The sequence below is a fragment of the Microtus pennsylvanicus genome, chromosome 8 (genome assembly GCF_037038515.1).
Source record: "Microtus pennsylvanicus isolate mMicPen1 chromosome 8, mMicPen1.hap1, whole genome shotgun sequence".
Lineage (NCBI taxonomy): Eukaryota > Metazoa > Chordata > Mammalia > Rodentia > Cricetidae > Microtus > Microtus pennsylvanicus.
Window position 1 is genome coordinate 64,314,998 of NC_134586.1, and position 16,696 is coordinate 64,331,693.

At 45.8% G+C, this 16,696-nt stretch overlaps 1 protein-coding gene across 1 annotated transcript; it reads left to right on the forward strand.

The window, feature by feature from the left end:
• Positions 1-9,571: 9,571 nt before the first annotated feature.
• On the forward strand, positions 9,572-14,611 carry Mrpl19 (mitochondrial ribosomal protein L19). The gene is made up of 5 exons (XM_075983790.1): positions 9,572-9,805; positions 12,048-12,166; positions 12,345-12,479; positions 13,797-13,978; positions 14,092-14,611. The coding sequence occupies exons 1-5, from the start codon at positions 9,585-9,587 to the stop codon at positions 14,311-14,313; spliced, it is 879 nt and encodes a 292-aa protein (XP_075839905.1). The 5' UTR covers positions 9,572-9,584; the 3' UTR covers positions 14,314-14,611.
• Positions 14,612-16,696: the final 2,085 nt, after the last annotated feature.

The following is a 16,696-nucleotide window of genomic DNA, read 5'->3' on the forward strand; positions in this document are numbered from 1 at the left end:
CCCAGCCCTTGTGAGGCAGAGGCAGGCAGATCTCTGTGAGTTCAAGGCCAGCCTGATCTACAAGAGATAGTTCCAGGACAGGCACCAAAGCTATACCACAAAGAAACCTTGTTTAAAAAATAAAGCTAGGTGTGGTGGCACACATCTATATAATCCCACAGACAGGAGGATCAGGAGTTCCTCAGCTATGTGCTACGTGAAATGCTATTTCAAAGTACAAAACAAACAAAAAAAGACGATGGCATTGCAGAGACGGTGTGAACAGTACTCTGAAGAGCTCGGGTTGCTGTGAAAGCGTTCATGGGAACCAGGGATGAGGGATGTCATGATCTCAAGGATGAGGAGTGTGCAAAGTGCAGGCAGCAGGCGAGGGCAAGCGGATCGCTGTTCTTGTGAACAGAAGAAATGGCTAATAAAAAAGACTATCAAGCCCAGATACTGAAGATGGGGATACTTGCTAAGAGATGCCTCTGAAACAACAGGGTGAGAGCCTGGTCTGGGGAGGTGCAAGGCCCTGGACAGAACTTGGGGTTTCCTTCTAACTGTAATAAAAGGATTTGTACAAGAAAGCAGCAGGAGAAAGAAGACATCATGCTCGCCCTCAGGGAACCTGCTATGGTGTAATCCGATTAGAAGCTCCAAAAACTTTAATTAGGCTTAGGAAAAATGATGAGAACACAGAAATCACAGCAGTCCTTGTCTAGAGGGCTTGGGAAGACATAATCGCATTGACACTAACTACTGTGAGAATTCGTCCTCGATTCTGGCTGTTACTCTTCTCAGAGAAAACAAAGAGAGCTGGTTAAGAGATATTTATGTTCTGGTGGCTATAGGAACAGAGTAAATAAAATATGGACAAAGAGCTGGAGAGATGGCTCAGCAGTTAAGCACTTATTGTTCATGCAGAGCACCAGAGTTCATTTCCCAGCACCCAGGTCAGATGGCTCAAAACGACCTGTAACTCTAGCTCCAAGTGGCCAGATGCCCTCTTCTGGTCTCCATAGGTACCTGCACTCATGTGCACATATCCAACACACAGACACAGATAAACATACAGATAATTAAAAATAAAATCATAAAACCACACAGGTCAAAGGCAGAGAGAGTCTCTCTTAACTATAAATGGACTAACAGTTGTTTCTTTGTGGGTGTGCAGTCCACTTTTCTCTGTGTGGGGTGCAGAGCTGCTCACAGTTCAGAAGAGTCAGATCTCTAGACCTAGTGTTCTTCCTTAAGTCTACCCCCAAACTGCTGACCTGCGTCACAATCTGGAAGTCTATCTCAGCCCGCAGATGCGTGGGAAGGAATTTAGGCTCAGTTCGATTCAGCTTGGTCTCTATCTAGAGCTTGTTATAGTTTCATTTCTATTGTGATAAAATACCATGACATAAAAGCTTAAGGAAGAAAGGGTTGATTTTCCTTAGAATTCCAATTTACAGCCTTCCACTGCAGGGACCTGAAGGCAGGATCTCAAGCACCTATTTACATCACATACACAGTAGAGAGAGAACAAATGCACCCTTACTGTCTTGCTCGCTTTCCCCTTCTTCTGCAGTTCAGGGGCCTCTTTCTAGAGAGTGGTGCCACCCACAATGGCTGCATCTTCCCACATCAACTAGAAATCAAGACAATCCCTACAGACATGCTCACAGGCCACCCAGATCCAGGAAATTCCCCAGTCAGACTCTCCTCTTGGGTGACTCCAGGTAGTGTCACATTGTCAACCAGCCCAAAGCCCCACAATCACCACCATCTACCTTTCCAAGGAGCAACAGAAATGTAATGCCCACCAATCCACTTCTAGAGGCCACTGGAGTCTTCTCCGGGAGGCAGTAGCTCTCAACCTCCTCTGGGGGCTCTGTTGGGACTTGTTTTTCTGTCACAAGTCCCCCGACATCTCAATGGAGTCACATGGAACTCTGTTCACCCCCACTCTTCCCAGAATGCTACTCAGAAAACATCATGCATGGTCCCACCCTTTGGGACTTACCCAGTACTCCGGGACTTTGGAACCTTTCTAGGGTGTGGCTGTGTCTTTCTGGAATCCTCCAAACACTCCAGACTGTTTCTACTGCTTTCTCTTACTCCTTTCCACCTGTGGGAACTCCCAATTGTGATGACAGAGGTAAAGGCACTCCCTCCGTTGTAATGTTTACAGCTCACATCTCCCCAGCAAGTGTGGGCTTCAGCCAGACACCAGCAGAAATGTCTGTGGCAATTGCTTTCTGCTGGCTCACCTTCTTGAATAGAAGGTGTCGGGTGTGGGGGGGGGACTTGAGGAAATTTAAAAGAAGAGAGAAATATGAATTGTTGTCTAAAAGTGGTGTTCTGATAGTTATTTCCATTACCCCAGAAGAGCACCCTATATTTATTTCTAATTTAGATCATGGCACTATACCCCAAACTCATACCAACACCTTCTCCACTTGGGTATACAATAAGCACAATGACAAGACATGACTATTTGCTAACTCAAACCATGAAATCTCAGTTGACACTGAAGTCCTGCCACAGTTGATTAGAAAGGGTCTTAGTACCCAGAAAGACAACTGTGGAGTGGAGGTGGGGAGGAACTAAGAGGAGTAGAGGGGGAGGAAACCATCAGGATATACTATATGAGGGGGGAAAGCTATTTTCAATAAAAAGGGGGAAAGAAAAAGAAAGGAAAGAAGGGAAGAAGGAAGAAAGGAAGGAAAAGAGGAAGGAAGAAAGGAAGGAAAGAAGGAGGGGTTTTAGTTCAGAGTATACAACCCAAACGACTCCAAGTCAGCAGAAACCTGCACACCCATGTTTATGTTGCACTGTTCATAATAGCCAAGAAATGGAACTAGCCTTAGTTGGTCCCTAACAGGTGACTAATAAATGTGGTTCATAAGCACAATGGAGCTTTATTCAGCCACAGAGAAACATGAAATCACACACACAGATGTGGCTTTTTGGTGAAAGTAGATGAGGATTTATAAGAAAGAAGGAGTATATCCTAAGTGGGTAAGGAAGTATTCTAGTTTGCTTTTTTAAAAATTTATTTATGATAAAAAAAATCATGATCAAATGCAGCTTAGGGAGGAAAGTGTTTATTTGGCTTAGATATTTATACTCCATCACTATGATGGTTTGAAGAGAATGGTCCCCATAGGCTCTTAGATTTGAATGCCTGATCATCAGAAAATGGCACTATTAGGAGGTGTGGCCTTGTTGGATGACGTGTGGTCACTGGGGGTGGGTTTTGAAATTTCAAAAGACCAGGCCAAGCCCAGACTTTCTCTCTCTCTCTCTCTCTCTCTCTCTCTCTCTCTCTCTCTCTCTCTCTGCCTATGTGTCAGGATATAGAACTCTCAGCTTCTTTTCTAGCACTATGCCTCCATGTTCCCTGTCTTGATGATAACCTCTGAAACTGTAAGCAAGACCCCAAAGAGAATTTTTCCCTTGTAAAAATTGCCTTAATCATGGTGTCTCTTCACAGCAATAGAACAGTGACTAAAACAGTCACTGAGGGAAGTCAAGGCAGATACTCAAACAGGAGCAGAGGCAGGAGCCACAGAGAAAAGATTCTTACTGGCTTGCACTAGGTCACATTCATCTGCCTTCCTTATAGAACCCAGGACCACCTGCCTAGGATGGCTCCATCACAAAGGGCTGGGCCCTCCCACATCAATCAACAACCATGTGCACAGGCCAATCAGATGGAGGGATTTCTCCTCCCACCAAAATGTCATTTGTGTCAAGTGGACAAAACCTTACTGGTCACAGTGGGTAATGGAAAATATGTGACAAAACCAGAAGAGGGTGTTAGAGGGAGGAAGGGGACAGCAAGGTGGGTAGAGAAGGGACTGGGGAGGGAGGATAATAGGAATAAAGTATAATGGCATATATCACAAAATACTGTAATCAAACTCACGGTTTTGCACACTACCTTTAAAAATTAACACTACCCCAATCCTGCATTGAAAGAAGCCATACCCTGAAGCTTCCCTGAATTTCAGAGAAACCCTCCACCCACAGGGATCCCAGTGTGAGTGCACAGCTGCGGAGCAAGGGTCTCTGACTGGCCTTGGCATGTGTCAGGACACAGCTGTGGCTCCTGGTGGATGTAGGGCACCGTGCTCAGAACATGGGTAACACACCTTCTTAAGAGACAGTGTTTTGTTAAACTTGTGGAGGTATACTTATAAAAAAATATTTTTAATGATAGCTGGAATGGAAACAGGAGAGGACTCTCCATCAGGAAAATAGAAATAGAATTCTTAGTTCCAGCGGAAGCAAGGTGCTTAATTTAAGGTTTTGCTTATCAAGTGAAGGAGGGTTAGCCCAGAAGCTGTAGGAATCCTCCATGGGTAGGTGGTGCCACCTGCTGGTCATTTCGGCTTACTGTTGGTGACTGCTCTTTCCTTGGTTGGTTGGTTCTTTGAGAAAAGGTCTATACCTTTATAATTCTTACATTAGTTTATTTAACCACCGCATTTTCTGTTTTTTTTCTTTCATTCTGTCAAAAAAAGGATCTATGCTATGTAGTCCAAGCTGGCTTTAAACCTATGGTCCCCTTGCTTCATCCTCTCAATGTCAAAGATTGTAGCCCCCTGCCTCAACTCCACCTACTGCCTCAGGAATGTAATTCAGAACTAATTAGAGAAAATGCATAATTGTCCTTCCTTTCCAGACAAGCTAATAACAGCTAGTGCGTGTGTGTGCGTGTGCATGTGTGTGTGTGTGCGCGCGCGCATGCGTGTGTGTGGTAGTCAGAGGACATCCTTGAATGTTTCTTTCAGAGGCTGTCCATCTCTTGTTTTTTTTATTTTACTTGGGAGGCAGAGGCAGATGCATCTCTGGGAGTTCGAGGCCAGCCTATTCTACAAGAGCTAGTTCCAGGACAGGCACCAAAGCTACAGAGAAACCCTGTCTCGAAAAACCAAAAAAAAAGAGTTTATGAGGCAGAGGCAGGTGGATCTCTGTAAGTTCAAGGTTGGCCTACCAAGCAAGTTCCAGGACATCCAGGGCTATATAGAGAGAAGCTACCCCCTTATTGCCATCGAGGGATTAAAGTGGATGTGGGCTGCATTTTGCAGTAATGTATACAAAGTTCATCTAGGCTTCCTGCCCTATGGATAGCTGCACCTGAGTTCTCTCACTCCAAACACCAAGAGCTCATTAATCCCACCCTCCTGGCTTCCCGGAGTCTCCCTACCTGTCACTTTTCAGGGGCTCGTGGGAAACAAGGCAGCATGGTGCTGGAGCTGAGAGTTCTAATATCTTGATCCAAAAGCAACAGGAAGAGAACTGTCTCACTGGGCATGACTTGAGCATACATGGGACCTCACAGCCTGCCCACAGTGACACACTTCCTCCAACAAGGCTCTGTCTACTTCAACAGAGCCACATTTTCTAATAGTGCCATTCCCTTTGGGGACCATTTTCTTTCAAACCACCACAGTGACCTTGAATATGTTATTAAACTCTATGTTCTTTCTATAAAATGGGAAGGTTAATACTCACAGATCTCTGGAGCATGGGCTCTACTCGAAGCTGCTCCCTGACTAGCTGGGAGCTGAGACCCATCGAGTGGGACTCTTTGTCTCTCTCTCCTGAGCGGGAGGAAGACTGGGGAGTAGCGTTCACTGACTACTGTTTAGCTTGATCTTTACTTTCCTGCTGTCTCAAAGATTATTCTCCCATGTACGTCTTTCCTACCATCCTTTGCTCTCACTGAGCACACCAGCTGTGCTGTCCCCTGAATGACAGTTCTCTTTAGCCTTTGGACAAGTGACAGACATAGAATACATAGAATATTCTCTTCTTGGATTTCCAGCCAAGTGTAGCCTGGCCAGTCTGTGAGCTGCACTGGGGCTTCTCATAAGAGTGTGGGTGAGAGGTTCCTTAGAGACACACGGACAATTTACCAGTCGCTACACCACTGAAGAAAATTCTCCCTTTCTCAAGAAAATTCTTAACTATCTAAATCCTTAGGGAGAGGCATGACCCCGTGAGGGTCCCACTCACGCATGACAGCTGGTTAATGGATCTGATTTTGTGCAGGTTTCCTGTGGTCAATCATAGCTACTGAGAGTTCAAAGGGGTGATACTTGTCATGCCCTGGGGACAGTGGTCCACAACACCAGCCCTCCTCCCACTCTCATTTTCTGTCCTGGGAAAATGTAAGTGGAGAAGCCAGCTTCGGATTTCAGGACTCAGGACACAGGGAAGCGGGTGAGGACAATCAAAAGGGTTCTGAGTGCTGAGAGTGCCCATCACTCACTCTGGGTGGTTCTGCAAAGAAGGCCTGGGGACTCCGGGAGGGGGTGGGCTTGGTGACTTTGTTAGTTCAGAAACTGAGAACCAGAAGAGGAAGAAGAACCATCTACAGAAGATTAGGAGGCTCTTTTGGGGACCAAATCTGTCTGGAATGCATTTTCAAGTATCTGCTTTGAAATAAAAATAATACCGATCATAACAATGACTAGAGAAGTTGTTGACTGGTATAAGGACTCCGGAGCTACCAAAGGTTGGGTGGAATAGTCTACATCTGGTTTCTTTTCTTTTTTTTTTTTTTAAGATTTATTTATTTATTATGTATACACTGTTTTGTATGTATGTATGCCTGTATGCCAGAAGAGGGCACCAGATCTCCTTACGGATGGTTGTGAGCCACCATGTGGTTGCTGGGAAATGAACTCAGGACCTCTGGAAGGGCAACCCACAGTACTCTTAACCCCTGAGCCATCTCTCCAGACCTACATCTGGTTTCTAAGCATGATCTCCCGGGCTAGGTTTTAGGAGTGAGTTAATCACCTTTCTTACAGCTTCAACAAAATACTTGACAGAGGCAACTGAAAGAAGGGAGGCTTTGTTTTAGTCACAGTTCAAGGGTGTGGTCCACCACGGCAGCAGAAGCTGGAAGCAGGTAGTCACATGACACCCACAGTCAAGAAGCAGGGGTGAACGTTGATATTCAGCTCAATCCCTCTCATTTGCGCAGTGTAGGGCCCCAGCCCACGGAATGTACTGCTTTCTTTGAGGACCGGTCTTTCCATCTGTTGTCAACTTGACCACATGGGATCAACTAAAACCCAAGCTGCTCTCAGAGGAGTTTTCTTAACTGGGTTACTTGAAACAGGAAGACCCACCCTAAATCTGGGCCATCCCTTCTGGTGGCAGCCAAGATGGAAGGACGTGGAAGGAGGAAGCTTTCCTTTATTCCTGCTTGCCCTTACTCTCAAAGACATGATCACCTATGTTGTTGCTGCGGTGGGTATTGAGTCCAGTTTCTTTAGTAATACATTATAGACTGAAGACCCGTGCGCCCCCCACCCCCACCCCAGCATCTCCAGCACCAAACTGGGACTACTGAAATATCAGGTCTCACAGACTGAACAAATACCATGCTTTCAGCCTTTCACTTGTGAGGCAGCCATCGTTAGACTACTGGACCACATTCTGTAAATCAGCCTAATAAATCCCCTTTTACTATTTTATGTGTGTATATATGTAAACACACACACACACGTAATCAATGCATACACATATCCATTCTGTTGGTTTAGTTCTTTTATAGAATCCTGACTAATACACCACCTCAATTAATCTAATCTAGATAATCCCTCACAGAAATGCCCATAGGCTTGTCTCTTTGGTGATTCTAGCTCCTGTAAAGTTGGTAATCAAGATTAACCATGACAAGGGCTTAGCATTCTCTGATCTCTTCAGATTAATCCTAATCTCTTCTGACTGGCCTCATTAAGCATGTCTCTGAGGTTGACTCCAGGTCTCCTTTCTTCTGGAAGCTTTCTTGGTTGTGCTTGTTGGGAAAAAATGTATTCCCACATGCTCCTACCATCTACAGTGACTTCTTCAGAGTAAATCACTTCCCCAAATCCTCCTTGATGACCACAGTGCGTACATAGTACCCACCAGCTGATCTGTCGAAAGCTCAACAAATGGACCACGTGACTTCTCTGTGAAAGATGTTTTATGTATTTTGACTTTTTGCCTCTGAACACATGTTTGGGTGTGGGCACACTTGTACTTGTGTGTGGAGGGTGATATCATGCCAGGCGTTTATGTGGGTGCTGGAGACTAAGCCTAGCTCCTTGTGTTTGTTTTACAGTGTGAGCCATCCCTCCAGGGCCCTGCCTGATTTCTGACTTCCCCAGAATTTTCAGTAGATCCATGCTCTCCCTTTCTGTGACTAGACGACTCAGAAGAGGAATTTGGTTTTGTTCATTGATTTTGGCCCTCGGTTTTGGAGACATTTTCAGTTTACAGCATACATACTGCATTGCTTTTGACCAGAGGTGAGGCAGCTGTGGTGTGTGAGCCAGGCAGGATGCAGCTCACTTCATGGAAGTTAGGAAGCAAAGAGAAGGTGAAAGGAAGGGGCCTGGGACAAAGAAACTCCTCAAAGTCACTCAGGCACACCATTTCCAACAACTAGGCTCCAGATCCTTATCACCCATTTGGTCACTTTCATGATGGAGTCACCTCCTGATAATAACACCTCCAGGTAGGACCAAGGTTTCATTACATGAACCTTTCTGAGGACATCTCTTATCCGAGCCATCACACCCAGTTTGTTTGTTTGGTTTTTCTTCATCATTTCAGGGTAATCTATGCAGGTTATTAAAAACAGTGGTTGGGAGACAGAAGCATGAGGATCAGCATTCAGGGTCAGGACCAGAGAGATGGCTAGTGGGCAATGGTACCTGCCACCAAGCCTGATGGCCTGAATTTGATCACTCTGGCTTCATTTTAACTTGGAGCTAAGGCAAACAAAAATAGAATTTGGGCTGGGGAGATGCACACAAAAGTCTCCCTGAGTTTTCTGCAGGGTGCTTCTTCAAACTGGCACCTAAGCACAGGTGCACGGTCCTACCTTGTTAACAGGCACTTCCTGGCAGGACTCGTGTGGGACTGGCTTCATGTTAACATCAAAGGTGCACCTAAATTGATGGACCCACCAATGTATTTAAGGAGTGTTTTACAGCCTTCTTTGTTGTGATATCATGAAAACTTCATGAAATTGTTACCTCATCAGAACATGGATTTATGGGACTTAAATCTATGTTCCTAAGCCATGGTCACTAATACTTGGCTCCAGAAAAAACTATCTCTTATTCCCTTTGAGGAGACAGTTGTGTTTTTGCATACAGGCACGGGCAAATAACAAGTGGAAACGAGACTGGAGCGGCGTTCCAGCTGTTAGGAACATTTACTGATGCTTTAGAGGACCCAGGTTCTCAGCACCCATGCGGGGTACCTCTTTACTGCCTGTAACTCCTGCTCCAGGGAACTGGTCTCCATGGGTCCCAACAATCACACTCACATTCACGAACATACACAAACACACATTCCACACTCACTCACAATGCAAATGAGGTCACAGTATCTAGGCAAAGTACAAATCTGCCTGCCCTTAGGGAGAGTGTAACTTTGTAAATTATGGAGAAGAGGACATTATATACTTTTGGCAATACAGTGTCCTCAAACTAGCAGTGATTCACAGGAAAGCAGATTGGTCCCATAGGAGCCACCGTCTGGCCATACCTCGTCGCACTGACTTCTGGGAGCTGTAGTCCTGTATTGCATGTGTCGACATGGCGGCCCCCATGGCAGAAGGCTGTAGGGTGTCCCTGAACCTGGCCCGGAGCTTCCGAACGGCCAGGCCGCGGCTCGCTACAGTCGCGTCTGATGTCTTCTGTGTCCGCACGGGACCGAGCCGGCTTCAGAGCACAGGACCTTCCGAGCCCAGTGGGTTCAAGCCACCTCCGAAACCTGTCATGGTGGACCGGCGCCAGGCCCTGGAGGAGCAGAGAAGGTGAGGCGGCCGCGGCCTAGAGGGCGTGCGCACGCGCGGGCGTCTGCAGCTTTCGTAGCTGCCTGGGTGTTCGCACGGTTGGTCCGTGTCTGCCCCTGTCTAGATCCTGAAGGGACGCAGGCTTGTTTTATGTGTTCTAAACTTTTCATCTTAGCTGCACCTGTGAACGTATGAGTTGATTTGACGTCCCCAAAGCTTTCCTCTTGGGTAGAGTCTGTTGGCTAACACAGTGGATTTCTGAGCCACCTAGGTTTGCATAGCTAGAACCTGTTTCAGAACACTCACAACCAAAACAAACCTGACTTTTCATGGGAAAAACTTTGTGCGATTATAGGCTTCGTTAAAGGGGCGTGGCTTGTCCCTGGGCTTAAATATTTTAAATATCCTGTAGTTCTGAATTGAAATCTGCTTGGACTTAGGAAAGCTAATGATTTAGAAAAAAAAAATTTCTATGACCACATTATCTCATTGAAGTGGGAAAATAATCTTTCAAAAGCTGGCGAGATGGCTAGCCGTTAAGAACGCTTGAGGCTCTTCCAGAGGACCCTCAGAGTGGCTCACAACCATCTGCAAGTCCAGCTCTTGTGGATCCAGCACCTTCTTTGTGCTCTCTGAGGGAACCAGGCCATGTATGTGATGCATATACATACACGCAGGCAAACACTCATAGACATTTAAAAAGAAGTCAGTTTTCAAAAGGTAACAAACAGTATGGCTCAACAGTGGTAAAGGTGTGTCCTGCGCAAGCCTGTCCACCCAGGTCCATCCCTAGAACACACAGTAGAAGGAAAGACCCTACTCCAAAATTCGTCTTCGCACCCATACGTGGATGCTATGGTCTGCACCCCACTCCCAGTACACAATATATGTGTGTGTGTGTGTGTAGGTTTTGTCTCCCTGTGTAGACAGGCTAGCCGTGAGCTTACAGAGATCTGCCTGCTGCTGCCTACTGAGTGTTCGGATCAAGGTGAGCACCTTGGGAGGTTTGCAGTTGGTGATTTTAATATTTTTTCTCCATACTTACAGTTCAGCAGGAGACCTGTTGCCAAGGCTCTGCAGCCTGAGAGGCACGCAGTGTTTACACTAAACTGTGACAGAATTATAACTAACAGCAGTAGTAACGTGTCAGTGGTTCATTGTCCGTAGGCTTCAGGTTGTTGTTGTTGTTTTTTAAATATATAGATGACAGCAAAGTTACCTAATTTCTATGAAGATTAATTTATGGTACTGAGTCAATCATCTTAAAGGGAACTATTGACTTTGGTTCAGGGTTTTAGCAGTTTTAGTTAACTTTGCGTCATCCTGGCCCTGTCACTTTGGCCCTGCAGTGACGCAGTGCGACATGGCAGGAAGTATCAGTTGAGGTAAAGCAAAAGAAGAAACAGAAAGGGGCTGGGTCTCATCCTTGCCTTCAGCGTACATGCCCAGTGACATTGCTGTGGCATAGTCCTGCTGTTCACTGTAAATATGTATTGCTCTCATTGGTTAACAAAGAGCCGACTGGCTGATGACTGGGTGGGATTTTCGGGGCAGGTAGAATGCTAGAACGAAGGGCGGTGTCTCGGAAACACCATGAGATGCAGAGCAAGCAGGATGGGAGTACATACATGAGATAAATAAGCCTTGGAGCAGCACATAGATTAATAAAAGTGAGTTAATTTAGGTTACAAGAGCTAGTTAAAAACAAGGCTAAGCTATCGGCCAAGCACTTCTAATTAATAGTAAGTCTCTGGTTATTTGGGAGCAGGCAGATGGGACAGAAACGTCCGACTACATGACATGTTTTCTCTACTGGATTGTAATTTTTGTTGTTGTTGTTGTTTGTTTTGCTTGAGACAGTTTCTCTGTGTAGCTTTGGAGCCTGTCCTGGAACTCACGCTGTAGAATGGGCTGGCCTCGAACTCACAGAGATGTACCTGCCTCTGCTTCCCGAGTGCAATTCTTACAGCTTTCTAACCCCCAGTGACTGCACAGGCTGGCAGCTAAGCTCTTAGCAAATGTGCCTTCTTGGACAATTAAGGTCCAGACTGTGGGGGTCTAGATGTTTTATAAGCTTTTAAGCAAAATGCCTGGTGGGTACTCGGGAATGCTGAGAGTTCAGCTTTAGAAACAACATGATTTCTTATTTAAATGGAATACATCAACATTTAACCCTTTCATTTCTTTGTAAACCAGTTTCCCCACCCACCCCCTTATATTGGCCCAAATTACCTTCTCATTTTTAAAATGCCTTCCTTTATAGGTTCCTGAGTCCTGAATTCATTCCTCCAAGGGGCAGAACAAACCCTCTGAAATTTCAGCTAGAACGAAAAGATATGCTCGACAGGAGAAAGGTGCTTCACATCCCAGAGTTCTACGTCGGTGAGTGAGGTCCAGTGTCCGTCAGCAGGTGTGGGGGATAGTTCTCTTTGCATAAAGATTATTCTCCAGGTATCTGGGTTTTGCCATTAGTTATTTATTTCTAACATACTAAGTTGTAGACCTTATGTGTTCATTCCTGCATCTCATTCCTGAGCTTGCTTCTCTTCTGACCCTGTAGGAAGCATATTGCGTGTCACCACAGCCGACCCGTATGCCAGTGGAAAAACCAGCCAGTTCCTGGGGATTTGCATCCAGCGGTCGGGAAAAGGGCTTGGGGCTACTTTCACCCTTAGAAATACGATTGAAGGACAAGGTATATTTCTTCTTGTGCTTCCAGAATGTGAAAGTGGGTTTTCCCCAAGAGATAACATGTGCTTTGCAGAGGATAGAGATTTGTGTTCACTGTTTAATGGACTGTTGGAGGGTCTACTTTCTTTCGAAAGCTTCTTTTTATTATATGGACAACACCCGTTAGGACTAGACTTTCTGGGCTGGGCATGGGCACATTTGCCTGTTTTCGTAGCACAAGAAATATGCTGAGGCAGGAGGATATCTTTTAGTTCAAAACCAGGTTGGACTACATAGTGAGACCCTGCCTGGATAGACATGGCATCTTCAAGAGTGGAGACAGCGAATGAGGCAGTGAGGGAGACTCCTTTTGCTTTATTAGCAGTGTGTGTGAGACAGGGTCTTTCCATGCAGGCCACGAGTGGCCAGGGTTTTGCTATATGGAGCTGGTTGACCTCAAACTTGTAGCAATCCTCCAGTCTCTTGCCCTCTGAGGATTGAGATTACAGGATTAGGGATGTGAGTCTTCACATTTAGCAGGATCCTCCTTTTCCTGGAGTCCTCTGGGACAGAGAGGATGGTGTCCTTAGGAGTTTGCTTATGTCATGATACAGCTGCTGTAGTCAGCACTGCACTCTGGATTCAGAAGCAATCATACATGCCATGACCAGCACAGTAGAGGAATAAATAGTGAAGTTCTAGAAAGATCAAGAATTGAAATGGCAAGCGAGAGTGTTTACTCTTCCCAGTGCACCTCAGGGTTCTCAGGCGTGAAGTTGTCAGAGAATGGCTACTGCGAGAGGAGCCCTTCAGGGTGAGTTTTGGAGGGGTCACACTCAAAACAGTGTCTTGTTCACCAAGTCGAGGGCCCTGCCTAGTGTTCTAGTTTAGCCTCTGTTGTTGCCATAATACATTCCTGTCCAAAAGATACTTAGGGGAAGAGAGTTTATTTCAGCTTACACGTTCAGGTCACAGCCTCCAGTGGAACTGAGACAGAACCATAGAAGAATGCCATTCGCTGGACCACTTCTAAGCTCATGGTTCCCCAACTCTTCATCCTGCCTAGGACCACCTGTCCAGGGATGGTAGCTCCCATGGGGGACTAGCTGGCCATGAAGACAGTGTTCCGCCGGCGTACCTGTAGGCCAATCTGAGACTTACACATCATTCAATTTTCACTTTTTCATTTAAATGGGATTTGGTTTGTTTTGCTTTAGTAATCTCCAGTTTAGAAATTTTATGTGTTCGTTCCATGTCCCACTTGCTAGCTTCAAAGTGCATGACTGTACTATGAAGTATTGCAGGAGACTGGACTTAGGGGGTAAGCATGTTCCCTTTTTAGGTGTGGAGCTTTGCTTTGAATTGTATAATCCTCGAATCCACGAGATCCAGGTGGTGAAGTTGGAGAAGCGGCTGGACGACAGCCTGCTGTATTTACGGGACGCCCTCCCCGAGTTCAGCACCTTTGATGTTAACATGAAGCCGGTCCCACACGAGTCCTGCCAGGAAGTGCCTGTTAACAAGGTAGGACCGTGCACCTGTGCTTAGGTGCCAGTTTGAAGAAGCACCCTGCAGAAAACTCAGGGAGACTTTTGTGTGCATCTCCCCAGCCCAAATTCTATTTTTGTTTGCCTTAGCTCCAAGTTAAAATGAAGCCAAAGCCGTGGTCCAAACGCTGGGAACGTCCATACTTCAACATTAAAGGGATCAGATTTGATCTTGCTTTAACTGAGGAGCAAATGAAAGAAGCCCAGAAGTGGAGCCAGCCATGGCTTGAATTTGATATGATGAGAGAATATGACACTTCAAAAATCGAAGCTGCATTATGGGAAGAAATAGAAGCATCAAAGAAGTCTTGATCTTGGGAATGGTGAGGTGGCTGCTCAGGCCTGATGACCTGAGTTCAGTTATGGAGCCTGGGGTGGAAGGAGAGAACTGATTTCTGAAAGTTGCCCTCTGTCTTCTACATGCACACCCTGGCATGTGTGGACCCAACTTGTATACACATGTAAAAATGTGTTTTTCTTTTAAGCTCTTGTTCTGAGGATGTCTTTAGTTAATTGCAGGTGTATTAGCTCAGGATTTGGTTTGAAAGCCATTGTGTGCTTTGTAAGAACTTAGCTATTAAATGAAAGAGCACTCCTCACCTTACCAGTACCTAGCATAAAGTCTGTACATCAGTTTATGGCGCCACAATGAGAAATCACCCAACATTCCTTCCCTTTCTGGAGCCAGTGTCATCAAAATGAGATGTACTGGGATGTGAGCAAGGGGAGTAAATTGGGAAATAATCATAAAGACACAACAGTATGGGAGTTAAGTGTAATAGGTGCTGTAGAGGTGGATCAGTAAGAGCACTTGCTCTTGCAGAGGACCCGAGTTCAGTTCCCAGCACCCCAGTCTGTACTGTATGTACATGGGTGTCTAGAGACCAGAAGGAATAAGATTCTCAGGAACTGGAGTTGCGGCTGCTATGACCCACCTGACATGGGTGCTGGCAAACTGAACTCTCAGTCACTAGCCATCTCTCCGGCCCTACACAGAATATCAAATGCCTTGTTGACAGGCTCATTAGCAGGTAGAAAAGGGGGCTGTTTTCCTGTGGAAGTTTCAAGGAGAAGGTGCCGTCTGAGTTGTCATCTGGATTCATTTCCCCTCCGAGTTTACAGAAACCACTTGTGAGAATTCCGTAGGTCAAGTGTAAGTCAATTCTGCTCAACAGAAGACACCCCAAGCACCTGGGAGGCCACAGTGTGGACTGGGTGGTGAGTGTCCAGCAGGAAGTTGGTCAAAAAGTGTATTTTTCTTACTTTCTGCATGAGTCAAGCCCTAGGGGGTCAAAACTGTGGGGACAGGAGTGTACTTGGTAATCCATCATGGGTTGGAAAGCTGGAATGTATCAGAGTAAAGGCTAGCCCACCTGTAACATCACAAGAGCTAGCCTGGATCTTGGTGTCTCCATCAGTGAGTCAGTGCCCAGACCTGCCCTCTGGAGCCTCTCATCTCGGGGTGGCTTTTCTGGTGAGCACTTTATGCAGTCCTTGTTTTGTCTTCATGTCTACCTCCTGTAGATGGAGTGGAACTTTACTACCTTCAGAGAAGATGTGCACTGACCTCCATGGCATACATGGTGTGCCTCTCGTGTTTTTGAGTCCTTTCCCTCATGTGGCCATTTTACTCCTGAAAGTGATGATCTGACCTGTACTGTCAATCTGCTTTCTGTTTCCTCGTTACAATTCTGGTATTAGCGCTTTAGTGCCATGTTGAGAAACAGTCATCTGGCTTCTGCTCCTTATGACTTCAAAGTGTGTAGTTTTAAGTCTTCACGGTAATGAAATGATAGCATTGTGCCTTGGTGCTGGTATATTTGTATCCACATTTTGGGGTTAACCTTTCAATGCAGTGACTCATGTTTTGGGAAACTTGGCAGTTGTTGCTTTTCTCTCATCTTTCTGGAACTGTTATTTGGAGTTTAGATACCCAGTACCTCTTCCTTCCTTAAGTGACCATGGGTGCTGGGACCCAAACTCTGCTGAGCTTCTCCAGTCTCTGCCTGAGTCACATCTCTGATTTTCCCGAGTCTGTTTTAGAGTTTCCAGTTAGATCTGTGACTTGTCTGTTTGTGTGTTGTGGGTGGGTAGAAAAATGAGGTGGAACTAAGGCTCACTCAGCTGGTTCTGTCAGTACTGGTCTGGGGATTCTCTGTTGAGTACCAGCCCTAGGTTGTGCACCTGCATGTTTATTTCCCTTACCTGTTTCAGTGTTGACATTACATTTATGAGTTAGTGTAAGGAGAATAAAATCTACCCCAAGTTAGTTTTCTAATTCATGAACATAGTCTCTCTCTCCCCAGTTAGGCCCTTTTACAGTTTTTCTTGCCAGGTGTGGTGACATGGCCTGCAATCCGAGGTCTTGGGAGGCAGAAGGGTCCCAAGATCATTGTCACTAACACCTCAGAATGAGACCCAGTCTCCAGAGAGAATAGAACGGGACCAGCTGAGATAAAGAATGAAAGGTGTGTCAGGGTCTCCTGTAGTCCCAGCTGGTTAGGAGTCCGTGAGCAAATCACCAGATGAGTGTCTGCCCTGCTATGCCAGTGCATCCATTCCACAGTGATGGCCGGGCTGGCTTCACAGCGTGTTTCAATTCCAGTGTTTCCAGAGTGTCTGCCCAGGTTAGACCAATGAGAGTATCTGTACCCACATCTATCTCTAAAAAATCCAAAGCCAGAGAACAGCTTCC

What these genes read in the sequence shown, in the direction of transcription:
- Mrpl19 (XM_075983790.1), top strand. Translation starts at nt 9,585, where the DNA reads ATGGCGGCCCCCATGGCAGAAGGCTGTAGGGTGTCCCTGAACCTGGCC. An exon ending in GCCCTGGAGGAGCAGAGAAG is followed by an intron (nt 9,806 to 12,047) that starts GTGAGGCGGCCG and finishes CTTCCTTTATAG; the next exon opens with GTTCCTGAGTCCTGAATTCA. An exon ending in CATCCCAGAGTTCTACGTCG is followed by an intron (nt 12,167 to 12,344) that starts GTGAGTGAGGTC and finishes CTGACCCTGTAG; the next exon opens with GAAGCATATTGCGTGTCACC.